Here is a 20,034-nt window from a genome sequence, read left to right as displayed (position 1 = left end):
AATTTTGAAGTGCAATTTAATCTTTTCTGACAGTATATCTAATGGAGGAAAAAAAACCAATGTAAATAAATATGTTCCTTTTATCATCTTTTGCAGAAGGCAGAGTGGGGGTTGGGATGCACATCTATTATTTATAACTTCATTGTACATGAGCCTTTAAAATAGTGCAATAAAATGCAACATATAAATAAGCTTTTTGAAAGTGCTCAAGTTCAGTAAACACTACATATAAATTTAAATATATAAAAATAGGATATTGAATTTCAGCTCTTCATGACTCAAAAGTGAAGCATTAGGCATTTATATTTAAAGAAAAATTCCCAGTTTTAAAAGCATCTGCAAAATACTATATCAGCTTTCTGACCAAATATCCCTATTCGTATCTATATTATTAAGAGATGAATTTAGTGAAAAGCAGACTTTTACATTCCTAAACTTCTGGCAAGTTTCATTTCAAGTTCCAGGTCTAAGTATATCAAAAAACAAAAGTGACAAAAAATATTATAAAAGATACTCTATATAAACAACAAAAATAAATAGGAAAAAAAGAAGTAAATGGAAAAAGGAAATTTGTAGCTAGGGAACTCAGATTTGTATTCACCTATTTATTCTTGCTGGGTTTTGTAATGTGAATAATTGGAATAATAGAACTATTTACCACTCAAATGGTTATTTGGATTCTATAAGATAATGTACTCTCATGATTACAAAATATTATATGCATATTAATTAAAATTTGTATATAGTCCAATACTATCATTGTAAATTATCTTTAAAGATAGGTGGGTAGATTAAAATAATTAAAAACATAACCTTATGTTAATTTCAAATAGGAAAGTAATCACATGGACTAATTTTAACATAATAATGAAAAAAATAGCAAGTGTCCCTCCCATGTAGTTTACTCCTTATGTTATGTTAAATCAGTCCTGCAGTTCATTACATTTTATTTCCTCTTAATATAGTTAAGAAATGTTTTGTTTTGAGCATGATTTCCTCTAAGTATGTTGAGTTTCTTCAAATACATCGTGTAAGACAGTCCGCATATGATTAATGAAACACTGAGCTTCCTATAATGGCAATAAAGGGAGTTTTTTTTCACAAAAGTGCATAAAACAACTTTTATGAAGAGTAATTGCCCTGACCAACCCCCACCCCGCCATAAAAACTCGCTCTCAATAATAAATACTCCAGCACAGACTTTGTATGTCTGTGGGAAGGAAATTTCTCAAATGCCCCCCACCACATGTAAATCAGAGGCGGTCTTTCTCTGGGCTCTGATCACAGGGCAAGGAGTTAATTTGACACTTTTGTGAGCCCTCCATTGTTCCTGTTGTTCCTTCTGCTTCAAACTAAGGATGAAAGCAGAAAGTAATGTTTTTAAGCGAATGTTCCCTTTTGTTACTTACACCTTGCAGTCATCTTAACAGGATTTCTCTCTGGATTGCTTTTTGCAGTATTACTACTCGGTCAAGGATATTTCGGTCGGAGGGATGTGCATCTGCTATGGTCATGCCAGGGCTTGTCCGCTTGATCCGGTGACAAATGTATGTATATTTATAGGATACTTAGCAAGATGAAACTCTCAACTGTCAAATGCTTCGTGAGCCGCTTTGCTGACAGGGATGCTGTGAATGGGTGTCAGATCCTCACTTAGACGGTGTAACAGAAAGCCATGCCAGGGTGAAATAGAGCCAGCAGTTAGGATGATAGACTTTGAAGTCAGCCACCACAGTATCAGAAAACGGATTAGTTGGGATTTTTTTGTTGTGGTGGTTTTTTTTTCCCCCAAAAAAGCCTCCCAAACTGGTCTATTTTGAAACCTTTCTAGTGATGACAGCCTGCTGTATGATTTAGCTTTAGAGAATGCCTGCCATCAGTCAACCTGACCATTTCTTTTAAAAAGTTTTCATCAAAGAAACTAATGCAAACAAATGAAAACTGCGCATGGAAGTAAATAGGAACGGCCGTGGTATCGGAGGCTGCAGTAGGGCCTGGGCAACAGGGTGCGGAACTGAAGAGCATCTTTAAGAGAGTGATGAAACCACCGGGTCGGAAAATGCTAGATTGTTTTCGGCTTGAATTTTTCATTAATGCCCTCGTATTAAATAAGCACCACCTAAAAAGAAGATGAACGGATATCTCTTTTTCTCAGTCATAAACTGGTAAAATACAAAATCATCTATTGTATATTATAGGGAAGAAACATATTCAGTAGTAAGATCAGTGAGCATAATTACTTATGTATGGATTTTTTTTTTTCCTTTAAAACCAGGATACAAATGGTATTTCTCTCAAAGCTGGCTTTCTGACTAATGCGTCATAATGTTACTTCCTAGGGGAGGCTCAAATGCCCGAGCCTATTCTTTGGGGCAGGTTATGGTTCAGCTTTCTGCAAGCTGTGGGTGTTTTCTCTCATGTGTTCCTCAAGCTATGAGAGCCCACAAGGCAACCTTGCAGTCCCTGTTCCACACGATGCATTGGACTCTACTCACGATGCATTGGACTCTACTCAGAGCACACACAGGCAGGAGATTTAGTCCTGGGACATTAGATTGCTATTCGACCTGTGGCCTTTAGTGCCTAAGAATCTATTCTCTTCTTCCCACACCCTTGAATGCTAACAGTTCTTTGCCTTAAAGTGGACACATCCAAACCAGAAACGCTATAGATCTCAGGAATCAGAGAAGGGAGTTCAGTCTTCAAGACAGTCATCAGTTGGGCCTGTGCTATCTTCCAGACCTGAGTCCAGTGACTCCAGAACTAGTCTGGACCTCCTCAGGCTGGTGTTAACCGAATATATCCACTCCTTAGGCTGGTACTTCTTCCTTTCCAGATGGACAGGAGTTTCACATTTTGGCACCTGTGCTCAGAAAAGTTCTCTCTTCTCTTCCTTCTACCTTCTAGGGAAAGCCCTTCATTAATGGTTCCAAAAATACTAAAATTTTTTCCCCCAATTTTTGACTAGAAATCCCGCTGTGAGTGTGAGCATAATACATGTGGAGACAGCTGTGATCAGTGCTGTCCAGGATTCCATCAGAAACCTTGGCGAGCTGGGACTTTTCTGACTAAAACAGAATGTGAAGGTATGATCCCTAGAATTCAATGTCTGTTCTTCCTTTTCTGGGACACAGGTAATATAAGCATGTGGTGATTTTAGGTAAGTGCATGTTTCCAGTTAATGTATTTTACCAAGGCAATAGCTTTTATCCTATGGTTTTACTCAGTTTTGTTTTGTTTTGTTTAATTTGATAAAAATTACTAAACACGTAGCCTTTACCACTGTGTGGGAATTACGAGAAATAGATAAAAGCATAATGAAAGCATACTTTTTACAAAACTACACTTACTGTCATCAGGGTAAATCTTAAGCTTATAGCATTATATGAACACACACACACACACACACACACACACACACAGAGTTGACCTCAAATAATGTGGAGGTTAGGGATGACAACCCCACACACAGTCAGAAATCTGGGTATAACTTCTGATTCTCCAGAAACTTAATAATTACTAATTATTATCTGCTGTTGATCAAAAGCTTTACCAATAACAATCAATTAACAACCATTGCTTTACCAATAACAGTTAATTAACATGTTATTATGGTAAGAACATGTGTTTTTACCATAATACCTAACTTTTTCATATTTTTTGTATTCCTAGGCTACATGGAACATTTTTAAGTTTTTTTTTAAATTTTTTTATTTTTTATAAACATGTATTTTTATCCCCAGGGGTACAGGTCTGTGAATCAGCACTCACCAAAGCACATACCCTCCCCAATGTCCATAACCCCACCCGCCCTTCTCCTAACCCCCCACCCCTAGCAACCCTCAGTTTGTTTTGTAAGATTAAGAGTCACTTATGGTTTGTCTCCCTCCCAATCCCATCTTGTTTCACTGATTCTTCTCCTACCCACTTAAGCCCCCATGTTGCATCACCACTTCCTCATATCAGGGAGATCATATGATAGTTGTCTTTCTCTGCTTGACTTATTTCGCTAAGCATGATACGCTCTAGTTCCATCCATGTTGTCGCAAATGGCAAGATTTCATTTCTTTTGATGGCTGCATAGTATTCCATTGTGTATATATACCACATCTTCTTGATGCATTCATCTGTTGATGGACATCTAGGTTCTTTCCATAGTTTGGCTATTGTGGACATTGCTGCTATAAACATTCGGGTGCACGTGCCCCTTTGGATCACTACGTTTGTATCTTTAGGGTAAATACCCAGTAGTGCAATTGCTGGGTCATAGGGCAGTTCTATTTTCAACATTTTGGGAACCTCCATGCTGTTTTCCAGAGTGGCTGCACCAGCTTGCATTCCCACCAACAGTGTAGGAGGGTTCCCCTTTCTCCGCATCCTCGCCAGCATCTGTCATTTCCTGACTTGTTGATTTTAGCCATTCTGACTGGTGTGAGGTGATATCTCACTGTGGTTTTGATTTGTATTTCCCTGATGCCAAGTGATATGGAGCACTTTTTCATGTGTCTGTTGGCCATCTGGATGTCTTCTTTGCAGAAATATCTGTTCATGTCCTCTGCCCATTTCTTGATTGGATTATTTGTTCTTTGGGTGTTGAGTTTGCTAAGTTCTTTATAGATTTTGGACACTAGTCCCTTATCTGATATGTCGTTTGCAAATATCTTCTCCCATTCTTTCAGTTGTCTTTTGATTTTGTTAACTGTTTCCTTTGCTGTGCAAAAGCTTTTGATCTTGATGAAATCCCAATAGTTCATTTTTGCCCTTGCTTCCCTTGCCTTTGGCGATGTTCCTAGGAAGATGTTGCTGCAGTTGAGGTCGAAGAGTTTGCTGCCTGTGTTCTCCTCAAGGATTTTGATGGATTCCTTTCACACATTGAGGTCCTTCATCCATTTTGAGTCTATTTTTGTGTGTGGTGTAAGGAAATGGTCCAATTTCATTTTTCTGCATATGGCTGTCCAATTTTCCCAATACCATTTATTGAAGAGGCTGTCTTTTTTCCACTGGACATTCTTTCCTGCTTTGTTGAAGATAAGTTGACCATAGAGTTGAGGGTCTATTTCTGGGCTCTCTATTCTGTTCCATTGATCTATGTGACTGTTTTTGTGCCAGTACCATGCTATCTTGATGATGACAGCTTTGTAATAGAGCTTGAAGTCCAGAATTGTGATGCCACCAACTTTGGCTTTCTTTTTCAATATCCCTTTGGCTATTCGAGGTCTTTTCTGGTTCCATATAAATTTTAGAATTATTTGTTCCAGTTCTTTGAAAAAGATGGATGGTACTTTGATAGGAATTGCATTAAATGTGTAGATTGCTTTAGGTAGCATAGACATTTTCACAATATTTATTCTTCCAATCCATGAGCATGGAACATTTTTCCATTTCTTTGTGTCTTCCTCAATTTATTTCATGAGTACTTTATAGTTTTCTGAGTATAGATTCTGTGCCTCTTTGGTTAGGTTTATTCCTAGGTATCTTATGGTTTGGGGTGCAATTGTAAATGGGATTGACTCCTTAATTTCTCTTTCTTCTGTCTTGTTGTTGGTGTAGAGAAATGCAACTGATTTCTGTGCATTGATTTTATATCCTGACACTTTACTGAATTCCTGTACAAGTTCTAGCAGTTTTGGAGTGGAGTCTTTTGGGTTTTCCACATATAGTATCATATCATCTGCAAAGAGTGATAATTTGACTTCTTTGCCGATTTGGATGCCTTTAATTTCCTTTTGTTGTCTGATTGCTGAGGCTAGGACTTCTAGTACTATGTTGAATAGCAGTGGTGATAATGGACATCCCTGCCGTGTTCCTGAACTTAGCGGAAAAGCTTTCAGTTTTTCTCCATTGAGAACGATATTTGCAGTGGGTTTTTCATAGATGGCTTTGATGATATTGAGGTATGTTCCCTCTATCCCTACACTTTGAAGAGTTTTGATCAGGAAGGGATGCTGTACTTTGTCAAATGCTTTTTCAGCATCTATTGAGAGTATCATATGGTTCTTGCTCTTTCTTTTATTGATGTGTTGTATCACATTGACTGATTTGCGGATGTTGAACCAGCCTTGCAGCCGTGGAATAAATCCCACTTGGTCGTGGTGAATAATCCTTTTAATGTACTGTTGAATCCTATTGGCTAGTATTTTGGTGAGAATTTTCGCATCTGTGTTCATCAAGGATATTGGTCTATATCTCTCTTTTTTGATGGGATCCTTGTCTGGTTTTGGGATCAAGGTGATGCTGGCCTCATAAAATGAGTTTGGAAGTTTTCCTTCCATTTCTATTTTTTGGAACAGTTTCAGGAGAATAGGAATTAGTTCCTCTTTAAATGTTTGGTAGAATTCCCCCGGGAAGCCATCTGGCCCTGGGCTTTTGTTTGTTTGGAGATTTTTAATGACTGTTTCAATCTTCTTACTGGTTATGGGTTTGTTCAGGCTTTCTACTTCTTCCTGGTTCAGTTGTGGTAGTTTATATGTTTCTAGGAATGCATCCATTTCTTCCAGATTGTCAAATTTGTTGGCGTAGAGTTGCTCATAGTATGTTCTTATAATAGTTTGTATTTCTTTGGTGTTAGTTGTGATCTCTCCTCTTTCATTCATGATTTTATTTATTTGGGTCCTTTCTCTTTTCTTTTTGATAAGTCGGGCCAGGGGTTTAATCAATTTTATTAATTCTTTCAAAGAACCAGCTCCTAGTTTCGTTGATTTGTTCTATTGTTTTTTTGGTTTCTATTTCATTGATTTCTGCTCTGATCTTTATGATTTCTCTTCTCCTGCTGGGCTTAGGGTTTCTTTCTTGTTCTTTCTCCAGCTCCTTTAGGTGTAGGGTTAGGTTGTGTTCCTGAGACCTTTCTTGTTTCTTGAGAAAGGCTTGTACCGCTATATATTTTCCTCTCAGGACTGCCTTTGTTGTGTCCCACAGATTTTGAACCGTTGTATTTTCATTCTCATTTGTTTCCATGATTTTTTTCAATTCTTCTTTAATTTCCCGGTTGACCCATTCATTCTTTAGAAGGATGCTGTTTAGTCTCCATGTATTTGGGTTCTTTCCAAACTTCCTCTTGTGGTTGAGTTCTAGCTTCAGAGCATTATGGTCTGAAAATATGCAGGGAATGATCCCAATCTTTTGATACCGGTTGAGTCCTGATTTAGGACCGAGGATGTGATCTATTCTGGGGAATGTTCCATGTGCACTAGAGAAGAATGTGTATTCTGTTGCTTTGGGATGAAATGTTCTGAATATATCTGTGATGTCCATCTGGTCCAGTATGTCATTTAAGGCCTTTATTTCCTTGCTGATCTTTTGCTTGGATGATCTGTCCATTTCAGTGAGGGGAGTGTTAAAGTCCCCTACTATTATTGTATTATTGTTGATGTGTTTCTTTGATTTTGTTATTAATTGGTTTATATAGTTGGCTGCTCCCACGTTGGGGGCATAGATATTTAAAATTGTTAGATCTTCTTGTTGGACAGTCCCTTTGAGTATGATATAGTGTCCTTCCTCATCTCTTATTATACTCTTTGACTTAAAATCTAATTGATCTGATATAAGGATTGCCACTCCTGCTTTCTTCTGATGTCAATTAGTGGTAAATTCTTTTCCATCCCCTCACTTTAAATCTGGAGGTGTCTTCAGGCTTAAAATGAGTTTCTTGGAGGCAACATATAGATGGGTTTTGTTTTTTTTATCCATTCTGATACCCTGTGTCTTTTGACAGGGGCATTTAGCCCATTAACATTCAGGGTAACTATTGAGAGATATGAATTTAGTGCCATTGTATTGCCTGTAAGGTGACTGTTACGTATATTATCTCTGTTCCTTACTGATCTACCATTTGTAGGCTCTCTCTTTGCTTAGAGGACCCGTTTCAATATTTCCTGTAGAGCTGGTTTGGTGTTTGCAAATTCTTTCAGTGTTTGTTTGTCCTGGAAGCTTTTAATCTCTCCCTCTATTTTCAATGATAGCCTAGCTGGATATAGTATTCTTGGCTGCATGTTTTTCTCGTTTAGTGCTCTGAAAATATCATGCCAGCTCTTTCTGGCCTGCCAGGTCTCTGTGGATAAGTCAGCTGCCAATCTAATATTTTTACCATTGTATGTTACAGACTTCTTTTCCTGGGCTGCTTTCAGGATTTTCTCTTTGTCACTGAGACTTGTAAATTTTACTATTAGGTGACAGGGTGTGGGCCTATTCTTATTGATTTTGAGGGGCGTTCTCTGAACCTCCTGAATTTTGATTCTCGTTCCCTTTGCCATATTGGGGAAATTCTCCCCAATAATTCTCTCCAGTATACCTTCTGCTCCCCTCTCTCTTTCTTCTTCTTCTGGAATCCCAGTTATTCCAATGTTGTTTCGTCTTATGGTGTCACTTATCTCTCGAATTCTCCCCTTGTGATCCAGTAGCTGTTTGTCCCTCTTTTGCTCAGCTTCTTTATTCTCTGTCATTTGGTCTTCTATATCACTAATTCTTTCTTCTGCCTCATTTATCCTGGCAGTGAGAGCCTCCATTTTTTATTGCACCTCATTAATAGCTTTTTTGATTTCAACTTGGTTAGACTTTAGTTCTTTTATTTCTCCAGAAAGGGCTTTTATATCTCCTGAGAGGGTTTCTCTAATATCTTACATGCCTTTTTCAAGCCCGGCTAGAACCTTGAGAATTGTCATTCTGAACTCTATATCTGACATATTACCAATGTCTGTATTGATTAGGTCCCTAGCCTTCGGTACTGCCTCTTGTTCTTTTTTTTGTGTTGAATTTTTCCGTCTTGTCATTTTGTCCAGATAAGAGTATATGAAGGAGCAAGTAAAATACTAAAAGGGTGGCAACAACCCCAGGAAAATATGCTTTAACCAAACAGAAGAGATCCCAAATTGTGAGGGGGGAGAAAGGGGATAAAAAGAGGTTCAAAAAGGAAGAATTAAAAAAAAAGAAAAATAAATAAAATAAAAGAATTTTAAAAAATAAAACGAATAAAGAAAGATATAAAAAGGAAAAAATATATATATTAGATAAACTAGTTAAAAACGTTAGAAAAAGAAAGGGGTAAAAGTTAAAAAAAATTTTAGCATAAGAAGAGAAAAAAAGGAAAAAAAATTAAATTAACTGCAAGACTAAAAAAATCACAGGAAAAAAAAAAAAAAAGAAAATCACAGGGAGAAAGCCATGAAATCTGTGTTTTGCTTTCTCCTCCTCTGGAATTCTGCTTCTTTCCTTGGTATTGAAACTGCACTCCTTGATAGGTGAACTTGGTCTTGGCTGGATTTCTTGTTAATCTTCTGGGGGAGGGCCTGGTGTAGTGATTCTTAAGTGTCTTTGCCCCAGGCAGAATTGCACCGCTCTTACCAGGGGCCCGACTGAGTAATCCGCTTGGGTTTGCTTTCAGGAGCTTTTGTTCCCTGAGCGCTTTCTATAGAGTTCTGGAGGACAGGAATACAAATGGCGGCCTCCTGGTCTCTGGCCTGGAGGAGCCCAGAGCCCGGGGCCCCACTCCTCAGTGCGCCCTCAGAGAACAGCTCCCAGTAACTCCCGTCTCCCTGACCTCCGGTCGTGCTCCGAGCTCACCGAGCCTGCGACCGGTCCAAGGTAACCCTTAGCTGCGAGCTCACTGTCGGCTCTGTCTCTGTAGCCAGCTTTCCCGTTCCAATACCCGCAAGCTCTGCGACACTCAGACACCCCCGATCCTTCTGTGACCCTGCGGGACCTGAGGCCACGCTGACCCCACGTGGGGTTCGCCCCGGTTTAGCCTCTGGAGTGATGTCCCTCAGCGGAACAGACTTTTAAAAGTCCTGATTTTGTGCTCCATTGCTCCGCCGCTTGCCGGGAGCCGGCCCCTCCCCCCGGGGTCTATCTTCCCTTAGCTTTGGATTCACTTCTCCGCCGGTCCTACCTTTCAGAAAGTGGTTGTTTTTCTGTTTCCAGAATTGCTGTTCTTCTTCTCTTCAATCTGCTGATGGATTTGCAGGTGTTTGCACTCTTTAGATAAGGTATCTAGTTGATCTCCTGCTAGCTGATGTAGTCTCAGCCTGCTACTTCTCCGCCATCTTGACTCCTCCTCCGCATTTTTAAGTTTTTTAAATGGTCAAAAATCCCCCCCAATTTTTCCAATATATTTATTGAGAAAAGTCTGTGTATACGTAGATCCACACAGCTCAGAAATCCATGTTGTTTAAGGATCAACTATGTACTCACATACACACACTCCACTAGAAATGCAAATAAACAAAACCTACACTATATAGAGACTAATTTTCTTTTTTTTTTTAAGATTTTATTTTTTTGACAGATGGAGATCACAAGTAGACAGAGAGGCAGTCAGAGAGAGAGGAGTAAGCAGGCTTCCCACCAAGCAGATAGCCCAATGCAGGGCTCGATCCCAGGACCCCGGGACCACGACCCAAGCCGAAGGCAGAGGCTTAACCCACTGAGTCACCCAGGCGCCCCAAATTTTCTAATACATTTATATGTTTGTAAAATGGTTCTGAAACCAGCAGAGCTCCAGATTCTTCTGCCTTCTCCCTTTGTAGCTCGTTCCCTAGTAAACAGCTCTAGCATATCAATCATCTAACGGAGGAAGAAACAGAGGGGAGAGATTACACCTTTCCAACTAGAACTATATCATTACCTAAAAGACAAAACCAAAACACTCTGATTCATTAGTTATACTTATTAAAGTATACTGATAAATTTTACTTATAAAAGTCTTCCCATTAGCTGGGAAGAATATGAGACTAGAAGGTAACAGAGAAGGCAAAAAATCAAATTTATAGAAAAATATTTATTTTAATAATAACAATTAATATTTTAAATGTACGATTTCTCATTAATAATAATATAAGATACTAATATTAGAAATGACACCAATGATAATCATTAGCATAAACTAGGCTGTAGCAATTATGGGATGGTGACAACCAAGAAAAAAAGCCAGTGATGAAATACAGTAAAACAACTGGCTGTGAAAACACATGTCAACAAACACTCATTCATACTTGAATGTTAGCACTTTTGAAGACAAGTGCATATGTCCAGTTTTTTCAGAAGGGAAATACTCAAGAAGTATAGCAGATGACTTTGTAGCCTAAAATTGTCAACTGGCCGAACGTGGTAATATGTATGCTAGAGACACCTGCGTTCTGGAGATCTGCTCAGGCCAAGATGAGACCTAAAAACAAAGACTTGTGCTGAGCTGTACATCAAAATAACCACGATGCCCAATTCAGTTGAATTCAAATATTAATATTTTATTGAGTCCTAGCTACATTTTTTTTTTTTACTTTCATAAGTATATATTGCCCCCAAACAGGCTTGGTAGACATTTTAACCTAATACCAACTTTTTATATTATTTAAAAGAATTTTATCATGTATCCTGTGTCAGATATGGTAGGTTCTTAAAACTATTGAATTATAGGAAACATTCATCATAAAATCCCCCCAATCATAAAATATTTTCTTTTGAATTTTTTAGATACTGCATATACTAATATACTATCAATGTCTTGAGTCCCTCCATTTTCTGTACTCACCTTTTTTGCCCTTTTATAGAAAAGATTTACTTACTTATTTTAGAGATGGGGAGGGGCAGAGGGAGAGAGAGAATTGTAAGGAGACTTCGTGCTGGGCACTGAACCTGATTCAGGGCTCCATCTCACAACCTTGAGATCATGACCTGAGCCAAAACCAAGAGATGGTACTTAACCAACTGAGCCACCCAGGTGTTCCCTTTTTTTTTTTTTTTTTTTTTTTTTTTTTTTTTTTTTTTGCCTTTTGATTTGTGTCTGCCTGGTTGTGAAGATGTTTTGTTAGAAATCACCCATGGTTACTGAGTTATAGCTGTAGAAATGGGCCACCACCCCCCACTGTGGTAAAAGGGGCATCCAGAGTCCCAGCTTTTGTTTTCTTTGCATATCCCCTACCCCATTCCTGACCATCCTTCAGGTTCTCCAAAGCTGCTCCCAGTGAAAGCAGACATTCATTCCTAAGAGTGAACTTAAGTGCAATGCCACTCATGTTCTCAGACTTCTTTGAATTTAATTATATTTCTCTTCTTCTGATGAATATCAGCAATCACAAGTGGGAGTAGCATTTGAGGGCAGGGGTTCTTCCTTTTGCCCCTGACATTCTCCCACACAGTTTTAATTTTGTAAAGTGATCTGCAAAATCCTTTAGTATACTCCACTTATGTATGTGTGTTTACACAAGGAAACAAAAAGTTTAGCTTAAATTTGTGAGGAATAGGGATGGGTAAAGCAATACAAAAGCACATCACCACTAATTACTATATATATAATTTTAAATAGTGGAATTATGAAACAATCATCTTTTCTCATTGAACAGATGGAAGGCGGTATTTCCAAATTAAAAAAAAAAAAAAAAGTTTTTCTTTTTGTCCACAAATGGGACATAAGAATCCAAACCATAGAACCTTGCATAAATATCATGTTTTTGGCAATGTATACATTCCTAAAAGCTTATATGAAAATTTTCTTTTCCAAGTTGAATTGTGTTCCAATCACCTTAAGATGTAGAAAACCCCTTCTGTAACATGACAAATCCTTCTATGAAATGAATAATTACCTACTAATTCATTTGAGTTTAATTTGGATTTTCATCAATTTGGCTTACTTAAGGCAGGATATATCTCTAAAAAGCAAAGAATATTTCTTCCCTTGCTAAGCCTATACTAAAGACCATTTCTATCATGTGTCTTAGTTATTCTGTGAAATAGCAAACTGCTGATGGCAGAGTGGAAAATTGCTCTTTGTGACTGGGAACCATCCGTGTTCTCTAAGGCTATACATAGGGAACTTTGCAGGTGCAGTGCCTTTAAAAGAGCCATGGGAGTTGTAGGCAGAGGGCCCTGGCATGGAATTTGAAAAGCAGGGCTCCCCAAGCATCCGTGTTTTACCTACTTAGCTCACAGTTATAAATACTAAATCTACATAATGTGTGAATCAATTTGCATTCCTCTATATTTCCCTTTACTTACACTGGAAGCAGAAATCTTGTCTGTTTCTTGCAATATATTTTTACAACATTTGTTGTAAAATTTGTAAGATTTCTTGTTATTGTCCTAAAGGTATAAAACCGCTTATAATACCTAGAGATTTATATTTATGACTATAGGTTCCCTAGAAAAAAGTTTGAAAACTTTCCATCAGTATAGCAAGAATCCTATATTCTAAACCAAAGTTTAGATTTAGGATTTTTAGACCAGGGAAAGTATTTGCTACAAACAAGACAAGGAGATAGTATTCTTACTATATTAAGATGTCTTCTATAGCAATAAGAAAGAATTAAAAAAAGAGAGAGAGAATTCAATAAACCGGTTAAAAATGAGCAAAGATTCAAACAGGAAAAGAAAAGATTTAAAACCATCTAAAGAGATTCTCACACTTACTCATAATAAAAGAAGTACCAAATAAAACAATGAAAATACTCTTTTCAATTTGGCAAAAGTTATCATTCATTCACTTAACAAATACCTGAATGCTTACTATGTCCAGGAACAAATAAAGAGGGTTGATAATACATAGTGTTGGTGAGGCTACGGTTGAATTTTTATCATATCTGTTGGAAGGAAAGTAATCTGACATCACATTTTTGGAGGGAAATTTTTCAAGTTAATTGAAGTTGAAATTTGACTTGAAATTACACTTGTAGGAATTTAGCCTAGAGATGTGGTTGTATAGTAGCAGGACTATTTCCTGTGTGCCAGCCATTCCACTGGGTGTTTGCGCTCTCACAACATCCAGAAAAGGGAAGCATAAAAATGTCACCAAGTGGGGCACCTGGGTGGCTCAGTGGGTTAAGTCTCTGCCTTTGGCTCAGGTCATGATCCCAGATTCTGGGATTGAGCTGCATGTTGGGCACTCTGCATGTTGGGCTCTTTACCCAGGGGGGAGCCTATTTCTCCCTCTCCCTTTGCCTGCCACTCCCCCTGCTTGTGCTCTCTCTCTTTCTCTCTGTCAAATAAATAAATAAATCTTAAAAAAAAAAATGACACCAGGATTTAAATTTTCTTCTCAGAGTCGCACAGCTGGCAAATGGGAATCGGTATGACATTAGAACCCCCAGTCCTCCCCCACCTCCTTGGGCTATTACCTACTCAGTGTTACTTATAAAAGAGGAATCTGGAAACAATATAATTACCCATTAAGAGGGTATTAAACACCCCATTCAAGAAGTACCCTGTGTAGCCATGGAGGAAACATGCTAATAGAGAAAGAGCTATACTTTTTACTATTACTAAAATTTGGGAATAGTTTAGAACAGTTTACAAATGTTTCCCTTTGTGGGGTGGGAGAGACTAAGCTATGTGCCCCACACATAAATCTGTATATACACATGCGCCCCTCCACACATGTATGTGGAAGTCATGTAAGAACACCTGAGAAACTCAGCATCTGTGGAAGGAGAGTCTACATATCTTTTTCCCTAGTACCCATCCTAAAATAAATTTTACCCATTTATTTTAAAGCCTTACCCAATTCCTTCTGGGGGGATAATTTTTTCACATCTCTGAACTCTTATAATATGACATGAAACAGAGAAGGAGGAAGAAGAGAAGGGGATTGGAAGACAAGAAGGATCAAGGGGGAAGGGTATTGGAAAAATCAATTAAGAACTTATTTACAAGGCATTGTGTTAATGATTCTACAGGCATTTTCTCACTTAATGCTTTTAAATATTCCAATCTGGTAATTACTGTTGGCCTCTGCATGTTTCTGGAAACGGAGCCTTAGTGAAATTAAGAAGTTCCCTATATCACATGACTAAGTACCGGATAGCCATGACTGGTGCAACACAGTGGGATCTCAGGCACTAAGCAAACTGGCTCTCATTTTGCCCTGGTTCCTTGGCACTTATGATAGAGTTCATCTCTCTTATCAGATAGAACTTGAAGGAATTTGCCAGTGTTAGCCCTGTAGACTCAGGAGCCTGAATTCAGAGTGAGGTTGGCAAGACTGATTTGGTTACCTTCTATAATTAGTTCACTACTGTCCCTAGTAGATGAAAAGAGATGAATATGAGCCCCTAACTGAGAAAGCTATTTTGAGAATTAAAATCGATGGCAATAGATATAAAAGACTTAAAACAGAATGTAGAATATAAAAAAAATCCCAAGTTTTAGTTATTATCAGAAGTGTAAAAAAGCAAATGTGTCTTAAGTGTCCTTTTTTACCCATAGGATCTAACACTGAAATTCACATATAATAATTACCCATTGCAGATTACCTGGATTGTAATCATTCAGTTCCATAGGTCAATAATTTCTTATTTGTTATAATAGGAAATTACTGGGTGAACCATGAGGAATTTCAATTTTTTAAGATAAAGTCAGTCAAATATTGGCAATTTCATATGATTCAGCTCAATTTATAGGTTTTAATTATTTCAAGTTCTATTAAAAGGCATGAATTTATCAATACATTCAATAAACCCAAATACTTTCTGGATACTTTTGTAATATATATATGTGTGTATATATATATATATATATATATATATATATATATATACACTAATGCAACATAATTTCTCATAGAATATAAAAAATGTTATATAACAGAAAATGATTTTTCAGTAAATATGAAACCTGAAATTAATGTTTATGAATTTATTTTTCCCTAATGCAGCATGCAATTGTCATGGGAAAGCTGAAGAATGCTACTATGATGAAAATGTTGCCAGAAGAAATCTGAGTTTAAATATACATGGAAAGTACATTGGAGGGGGTGTGTGTATTAACTGCACTCAAAACACTGCTGGTATAAACTGTGAGACATGCATTGATGGTTTCTTCAGACCCAAAGGGGTAAAGTATGCTTTTTCTTTCACAAAGTGTTTTTTTTGGCCTTTTCATATAGAGATGTATTATATAGAAAAATAATTTTGAAAGCTTTTCTTAACAGTTTGACTGCAAATCTGAGAGGTGACTAGGAATGTTTCAGAATGGAAACTGGATAAATCTTTGAGGATGTGGAGTAAAACATTTCTATCTCTCTAGAAAGTTCTGTTGTGCCCCATTCCTGTCAATCCTCACCCCTTGGCAAGCTGATTGTTAGAACGTTCAATTAGTTTTGCCTCTTAGTGAATTTCATAAAAATGAAATCATAAAATGAATACAATTTTGTTTTCTTTCTTTCACTCAGTATAACATTTAAAGAGTTATCCATAGTGGGTGCATCTGTAGTTCTTTTTTTTTTTTTTTAAATAGTACTGAGCTTATTATTCATTTGCGTGAATGTACTACAATTTTTAATCCATTCTTTTGGTAGGTATTTGTGTCATTTTCAGTTTCTGGCTAGCTCCTATAAAACACTGCTTATATTAAATAAAATATGACCACAGAAAGATATATTTTATTTAAGCGAGTTTGTGGTCAAGTTTTACTTACCTTGCTTGCATAACTATCTAGGGATAGAATACTTGTTTTATAGGATATTAATATATCTTTATATGACTTTATAAGAAACTGCCAACATTTTGCCAAATTAGTAACAGTATTTTACCTATTCACCAAAAATGTGTGAGTTCCAGTTCTTCCATATAATTTCTGATATTTGGTATTGGACTGTCTTTTTTGTTAGCAATTCTAGTGGGTACAACACGTGTGGCAAGTGGGTATTTGGCAATCATTAAGTCATTCCCATCAATGCTTGGTGCTACCACAGATCTTCTATTATAACCTTACAGCTGATCCCATTTTGCATGTAATTTCCTGTTAAGTGCTTATTGTCTATTCTTATATCTTGTCTTATGAACTTTCCCTTCAATCCAAAGTATTTTTTTTTATTCCAGAAACATAATTTTAGCTTTCAGATCTATGCCCCATCTCAAGTAGATCTTTGGATGTGGTATAAAACAGTGATTAAGATCTACATGGTTAATGTTGTTCCAGAACCATTTTTTAAGTTCTTTGTTTTCCTCTTTCTTTTCCTCCCTCCCTTCCTTCCCTCTCTCTCCTTCTCTCTCTCTCTCTCCATTTCTTTCTTTCTTTTATTCTTCTTTCTTTATTTCTGAGACAGAGAGAACAAGCAGGGGAAGAAGCAGGCTCCCATTGGGCTAAGAGACCAATGCAGGACTCTATTCCAGGGTCCTGGGATCATGACCTGAGCTGAAGGCAGACACTTAACCCACTGAGTCACCCAGGCATCCTCCTGCCTTTTTTTTTTTTTTAAGATTTTATTTACTTAGTCATTCATTTATTTATTTAAGATTTCATTTTTATTTATTTGTTTGTTTATTTTAAAAGATTTTATATTCTTTTTCTCCTTTAAATTGCTTTGAGGCAGGGCACCTGTGCTCACTTGCTCTCTCAAATAAATAAGTAAAATCTTGAGAAATAAATAAATTGTTTTGCGGCATTTGTTGCAAATCATGTGGTTTGATCACGTGGGTCAGTTTCTGGAGCCCTAGATCTGTCCCATGACAGATCTATGTCCCATGTTTGTCCATCCTTGTATTAATAGCATGGTATCTTGACTGATTTACCTTGAATAAGTCTTGAATTCAGAAACATAAATACACTAACTTTAGTCTTCCTTTTGAAGATTATTTCGGATCACAATTTCTTTTTATATTCATGTACAAATCAATGACAGAAATATTAGTTGAGAGTCTTATATAGAATCTAAATTCAAGTATGGAGAGAACACTAATATTGAGTCTTGTAATCAATGAACATAGTATGTCTCTCTGATTATTTATATGTCCTTTAAATATTCATAGCAGTGTTTTTAGTACAGAGATCTTGCATGTCTTTTGTTAGTTCTCAGTGTATTATAAAAAATAATTTTAAAATTGTTTAATGTTATTATTATCAAGATTTTCAAATATTGATGTTATATCCCATACCTGAGTCCCTTTATTTGTCCTAGTAGCTTTAAGCTGGATTATTTAGAGGCTTGCTTTACGCTGTGTTAGGACAAATTAACAGTAAACTCAAGGTGGTTGTCTAATATTGGCTAACTTGGTAGAAAACTCCAATCTCTGTTTGGTTTATGGGATACAGATGGGAAAACTCTACTTCATCATTGAGCTTTCCAGCTGTTACTTTTCGCTGTATTATTTGGAGTCTACTGAATGGATGTAAGATTAAGGGATCAGTTAAGCATTTGAAGGGTTTCGATATGCAGATTCTGGTGCTTCCCATCTTTGAACATAGATCTCACCTAATTTTTTTTTTCAAACTCAAATTTGTTTAGGTTCTGCCTGCTTTTGATTAATATTCCAGGCCCTTAAATATTTTACTTCCATTATTTTATCCAGAATTAATAATTGTTATCTGAGAGTAGATTAGACCATACAAAACTCTGCCATGATCAAACCTGGAGACTTCATATTTTTATTACAAGAAATTAAGTGAATTGGAGCCTAAATTATGGGGTTTTAACACTTATAAAAATAATTTTGCTACACTATATGTTAAAAATTTAAATCACTCAAGTGCCAAATATTTGGGTAGAAGTCCATTTCTTTTTTTTTTTTTTTAAGTTTTATTTATTTATTTGAGAGAAAGATAGAGCTTCTGAGCAGAAGAAGGGGCAGAGGGATATGAGAGAAGCAGACTCCCCACTGAGCATGGAGCCAACACAAGACTGATGATATCATGACCAGACCTGAAATCAAGAGTTGGACGTTCAACCGACTGAGCCTCCCAAGGGCCCCAAAAGTCCATGTCATTTTTAAAGATAAAAAAGAAAAATTTTTTGCATTGAGGTTTTCAGATAAATAATATCTCTACAATATTTTGAAAGTTATTGTTCTGAAATTTGATTTAAGATTTACTTACTAAATCCATATACTTAATATTTAAATCAAATATATATAATGCATTGTTTATTTTGAGTAATCTAAATTATTTTAATAAAAATTTAATAAAATTATTTTAATAAATTTAAAATCATGTGCAAAGTTGATATATTTATAGGATCTCATGTTAGAAGGTTTCCTGGTCAGCAATCTGGCAAGTTTCCCCAATTACCACAAAGAGAGAGAATCAATTAGGGGACTTTGATTTACCCAAGCTTATCACTGGAATCATAAATCATATTTATTACAGCCAAGGTTCCATTGAAAAGAATTTTTTTCTTTAACCCACAGAGGGTTTTTTTTTTTTTTCATTTTTTGTTTTCATGTCTTAGTGTTTTGTTTTGTTTTGTTTTTTTCTAGTGGGAGAGCCCTTCTGCCATCCTTACTCTGAAACTGTTACTCATACTTCAAGCTTCAGTCTAAATGTCACTTCTGTGAAACATTGTTGACTTCCTTGTGTTGTGTTATTGTGTCCTAATGCTCTGTTTGTATGTCTGTTTTATCATGCACATTCTACTTAATTAGTGTCTTCCAAGCTTGTTATTCCTGTATGCTTATTTAAAGCAGACACCAAGCATTACCTATCTGTGCTTTGTGCAGTTCTTACTTCATAATGGGGAATGAATAAATGTATCTTTAAAATGATGATTTTAAAACTGATCTACGAATATAGTTGATTGATATTCTATCAGAAACGTAAATAACTCTAGTTATAACACTTTGATTTATATTAGTAAACAAGTTTCCATTTCTAAATTAAGCATGGATATATACATATGTCTGGCTACATTTTATGGGGTAAGTATATATATTTATGTGAATAGACTTATTTATATGTAGAGAGAGACAGAGAGAGAGCATGTGCACAGTATTTAGGTATATCCTAGGCAAATGCTTTTTTTTTCCTTCTTACCCTATTGCGTCTAGAAACCAAGTGTTGTAATTACAGCATATTTTCACAGTCTAGGTTTGTTTAATTAAAATATTTTAGCATTAAAATTAGTTGTATTGAATAATAAATCTGAGGAATCTTATCAGAACATTTATTTGTTCTTCCTTTTAATTTTAGCTTAAGAATGTTATTATTGTTTTTACTGATATCTTCATATCACAAGGAAGTAGAGAAGTTAAATGAGGCCATGTAGTCAGCACCCACACTGAGATACGAGCTCACATTTTTCTAATTGTGGAGACGGTACATTGTGTGCCCTTGGCTGACGCTGCC

The 20,034-nt window shown here is 36.5% G+C and overlaps 1 protein-coding gene across 5 annotated transcripts in view; it reads left to right on the top strand.

Annotated features, from left to right (window-relative positions):
• Positions 1 to 20,034, top strand: part of LAMA2 (laminin subunit alpha 2) — a 637,158-nt gene that overhangs the window by 243,278 nt on the left and 373,846 nt on the right. For all 5 annotated transcript variants that reach the window (XM_045066381.1, XM_045066380.1, XM_045066378.1 and 2 more), the window contains exons 6-8: positions 1,458 to 1,547; positions 2,969 to 3,086; positions 15,632 to 15,810. In XM_045066381.1, the coding sequence (XP_044922316.1) occupies positions 1,458 to 1,547; positions 2,969 to 3,086; positions 15,632 to 15,810 (387 nt within the window). The remainder of the gene's footprint in view (positions 1 to 1,457; positions 1,548 to 2,968; positions 3,087 to 15,631; positions 15,811 to 20,034) is intronic.

This window comes from Mustela putorius, unplaced genomic scaffold (genome assembly GCF_011764305.1).
Source record: "Mustela putorius furo isolate JIRA1106 unplaced genomic scaffold, ASM1176430v1.1 tig00003863_pilon_pilon_pilon, whole genome shotgun sequence".
NCBI classification, from domain to species: domain Eukaryota; kingdom Metazoa; phylum Chordata; class Mammalia; order Carnivora; family Mustelidae; genus Mustela; species Mustela putorius.
Note: the sequence above shows the minus strand (reverse complement) of the source record. Positions and strands in the feature narration are given on the sequence as shown.